The following is a 3,969-nucleotide window of genomic DNA, read 5'->3' as shown; positions in this document are numbered from 1 at the left end:
GACGTGGCAGCCGCCCCCGTCAGCTGGATGCTGCTGCTGACCGGCGCCCGCTGCCTGATGATGGTGTTGCTTCCCCTGCCCCGGCCCGTGCCCCTGGCCCCCCGGGTGCCCCGCCCGCCTCTGCCACGACCTCGCGTGTACGGGGAGAACGTCTGCGTCTGGTTCATCAGGCCCGACAGGAGTGTGCTGGCAGACGTGGCGCCCGCCGGGCTTGAAGAAGGAAGACCTGTCGCTGTGGTTTTGGGCACACCTGCCAAATGGAACAAACTCACATGACAACACTTCACTGGATTTCACTACTAAACTTTAAAATATTAAACAACTTTATAAATTGTCCCTGAGCAATTTACAGATATTCTCTAATTCACAGGTATTCCCGGGTCAGAGCAAATTTATCCAAGTTCTCAGGAGGATTCTAGCCACCTGGCAGTCTCTCTGTTTAAAGGCAACCTTTTTGCTCCCTGGACGTTCAAAATCTTGCCTCTTCTCAGATTCAGACCATAATTACACCTCACAAATTAATTTTTTCTTTCCCCAACGGATAATGTGACAGTCTTCTCACAACTGGCACGGAACACAATCTGGCACAGCTAGGTCAGTGAGAAGACAGTGAGATGATGTATGCACCGTATACCACCAACATGCTCCATACATGTACGAGAGTTGGCCGGCTTAGTTAGTGCAAGTCCTTTGACAAAGGAAAGGAAGATCTTAATTTGTATAACAGTATTCTGATAGCTCCCCAAGTGATCTTTAACTCACTTCAGACGGGTCACACAACAGTTGCGTGACCCCCGCCATGACGTGACCAACTTTGGAAATTTTTTTTCGCTCTACAAATCACGCACGGATCGCGAGACCCGCCTCGTACCCTTGTTTGGCCAAGCCTGAGCTACTTAGACTTTGTTTCGTATCTCTGGGGCTGGTAGTTTTTAAGTTATTGAAGGTGAAGGACAGTGACCCCAACTGGGGTTGAACAGACCGGAACTCGCGCTTTGTTTTTTTCTATACAGCTCATAGTAATCCGACAGTCGCGTCGTAGTAACGGTCGAAGAAGTCGCATGAACAAGAATCACATAATTTCGCCGTTTTCTATACTTCTGTGCGTTTTACTAGTTCTAGTGTCTCAGAATATGATGTGTCTAATAGTTAGGATCCTGGATATGTACCCGAACACGGCCCGAGTCGTAGTTCTAGGGCTAGATCTAGCACTAGTACCGGTGTTGTTTTTCGCGCAACGAAATCACAACGTCGTGCCGTACATCTGTCTCATGTAATTCAGTGTATGGGTCTGAATCAATGCACAGACCAGCTTTTATATTTTCACCAAACACTTGCACATGTATACAAATCAAACCAGAACACTTTGAACTTTTATTTTTGTTGTTGCAGTGAATTTCATTCTACTTGTCACGTCTCTGGAAATTTTTCGAAAATCAAATTCATGCCAATCTTTAAAAAACCATACAAATTAAAGTATTACACTTAGACAACTTTAGTTTTTTGTATTAGATTAAGCTTGAATGTTACTTTACTGTGTCAAAAAATGATTACAATAGGGTAATTCTGAGAGTTGTGGTGATTTATTGAAATACCCCCCAAAACGCCAGTCTTCAACGCTTGTGGCTGGTGAAAGGGCCCAGTCGCAAGTGAGTTAAGTCACACCTTCTAGTAAGTCAAACAAAAAACCCTCAGAATTGAAACCATCACCAAGTTGTTTCCATGACACCTGCTTATAAATAACACAAAGATGACAGCACGACACACTCTCACAAACACAATGACACAGATACACACACTTTCGCAAACATAATGACACAGATACACACACACTCTCACAAACACAATGACACAGATACACACACACTCTCACAAACACAATGACACAGATACAAACACTCTCACAAACACAAAAAGAAAAGCCACGCATACACAAACACACTCTCACAAACACACAAAACAAAAAGCCACACACACACACACACTCTCACAAACACACAAAAAAGAAAAGCCACACATACACACACACTCTCACAAACACACAAAAAGAAAAGCCACACATACACACACTCACAAACACACAAAAAGAAAAGCCAACCACACACACTCACAAACACACGAAAAGAAAAGCCACACACACACATACACTCACAAACACACAAAAAGAAAAGCCATACACATACACACAAACCCCCCCAATGACCTGAAGCATCCGCTCCCTGCTGCGTGCCGGACATGCCCGCGGGCTGCTGCACGGTGAGCACGAGGGAGGCCAGGACGCGCGTATCCTCCGTGTCACGCATGACCAGCGTGTGCTGCGGCGTGAGCCGGCGCTCCCACATCACCATGTGTACCTGGCTGGGCGGGATGTTGGGCAGCACGGGCTGGTAGCGTGTGATCACAGACTTCAGGTCGTCACACTCCATCCAGTAAGGGCCTGGGATCAAACAAATCCAAAACCATAACTTTGGAAAACACAATGGGAATTTTTTTTATAAACCTACGTCCAGTACGGACTTTAAAAGGAAAAATGAAATCCAAAACAAAAACTTTATATACTCCAAAGTGGGGAATTCAAATAACAAAAGTTGTAGTAGATTTACAACACTAGCTAAACAAAAAAAAGTCACATATGTGCCGTAAATTCTTTGGGGATTTTTTAGAAAGAGAAACAGCAAGGAATCAAAATAATTTTAATTTCGAACAGTTTTCTATCTTAATCAAACCCACAGTAACCTTAGCTGCTTTTTTTTTTTAAAGTAAAATTTTAGTACATATTTCACGGCATTTGCAAAACAATTAGGCCATAAAAGTGATTAGAAATATTACAAGAGAGTAACCAACAAAAAAAAAAGGGGGGGAAGGAGATAAGGACGATAAACGTTTCGATAAGTAAGAAGGAGCAAACTATGCTCCTACATCAGAGCGCCCGCTAACCACCCATGTCTACAAAACCATGTAACAATGTTCCCTCAACTGTCACAGAACACAATCTGGCACAGCTAGGTCAGTGAGAAGATAGTGAGATGATGTATGCACCGTATACCACCAACATGCTCCATACATGTACGAGAGTTGGCCGGCTTAGTTAGTGCAAGTCTTTGAGAAGAATGTTTTTTAACTAATGTTCTCTCATGTATGTTTATGCTACTTGCTATAAACAGATGAAATTGAACGAGATGGCTACCTATTGTTGAGGAAAAAATTGGAAGTCTTTAACAGTCGAAACAACATTTAAAAAATGCAAAGTGCAAGAAGAAGAAGTGTAAAGTGGTTGTTTGTACAGGTGACCGTTCCAAATAGATTCAATGTAACAATCTTCCCACAACTGGCACAGAACACAATCTGGCACAGCTAGGTCAGTGAGAAGATAGTGAGATGATGTATGCACCGTATACCACCAACATGCTCCATACATGTACGAGAGTTGGCCGGCTTAGTTAGTGCAAGTCTTTGAGAAGAATGTTTTTTAACTAATGTTCTCTCATGTATGTTTATGCTACTTGCTATAAACAGATGAAATTGAACGAGATGGCTACCTATTGTTGAGGAAAAAATTGGAAGTCTTTAACAGTCGAAACAACATTTAAAAAATGCAAAGTGCAAGAAGAAGAAGTGTAAAGTGGTTGTTTGTACAGGTGACCGTTCCAAATAGATTCAATGTAACAATCTTCCCACAACTGGCACAGAACACAATCTGGCACAGCTAGGTCAGTGAGAAGATAGTGAGATGATGTATGCACCGTATACCACCAACATGCTCCATACATGTACGAGAGTTGGCCGGCTTAGTTAGTGCAAGTCTTTGAGAAGAATGTTTTTTAACTAATGTTCTCTCATGTATGTTTATGCTACTTGCTATAAACAGATGAAATTGAACGAGATGGCTACCTATTGTTGAGGAAAAAATTGGAAGTCTTTAACAGTCGAAACAACATTTAAAAAATGCAAAGTGCAAGAAGAAGAAGT

General features: G+C 42.5%; 1 protein-coding gene across 1 annotated transcript in view; it reads right to left on the bottom strand.

Moving 5' to 3' along the window:
• Positions 1 to 3,969, bottom strand: part of LOC101852694 — a 28,690-nt gene that overhangs the window by 14,079 nt on the left and 10,642 nt on the right. Inside the window, exons 7-8 of the mRNA XM_005099686.3 lie at positions 2,204 to 2,437; positions 2 to 250 (exon numbers count right to left, since the gene is read on the bottom strand). Coding sequence (XP_005099743.1) covers positions 2 to 250; positions 2,204 to 2,437 — 483 coding nt within the window. The remainder of the gene's footprint in view (position 1; positions 251 to 2,203; positions 2,438 to 3,969) is intronic.

The sequence above is a fragment of the Aplysia californica genome, unplaced genomic scaffold, assembly GCF_000002075.1.
Source record: "Aplysia californica isolate F4 #8 unplaced genomic scaffold, AplCal3.0 scaffold00222, whole genome shotgun sequence".
NCBI classification, from domain to species: domain Eukaryota; kingdom Metazoa; phylum Mollusca; class Gastropoda; order Aplysiida; family Aplysiidae; genus Aplysia; species Aplysia californica.
This window is presented reverse-complemented; position numbering and strand designations above follow the sequence as displayed.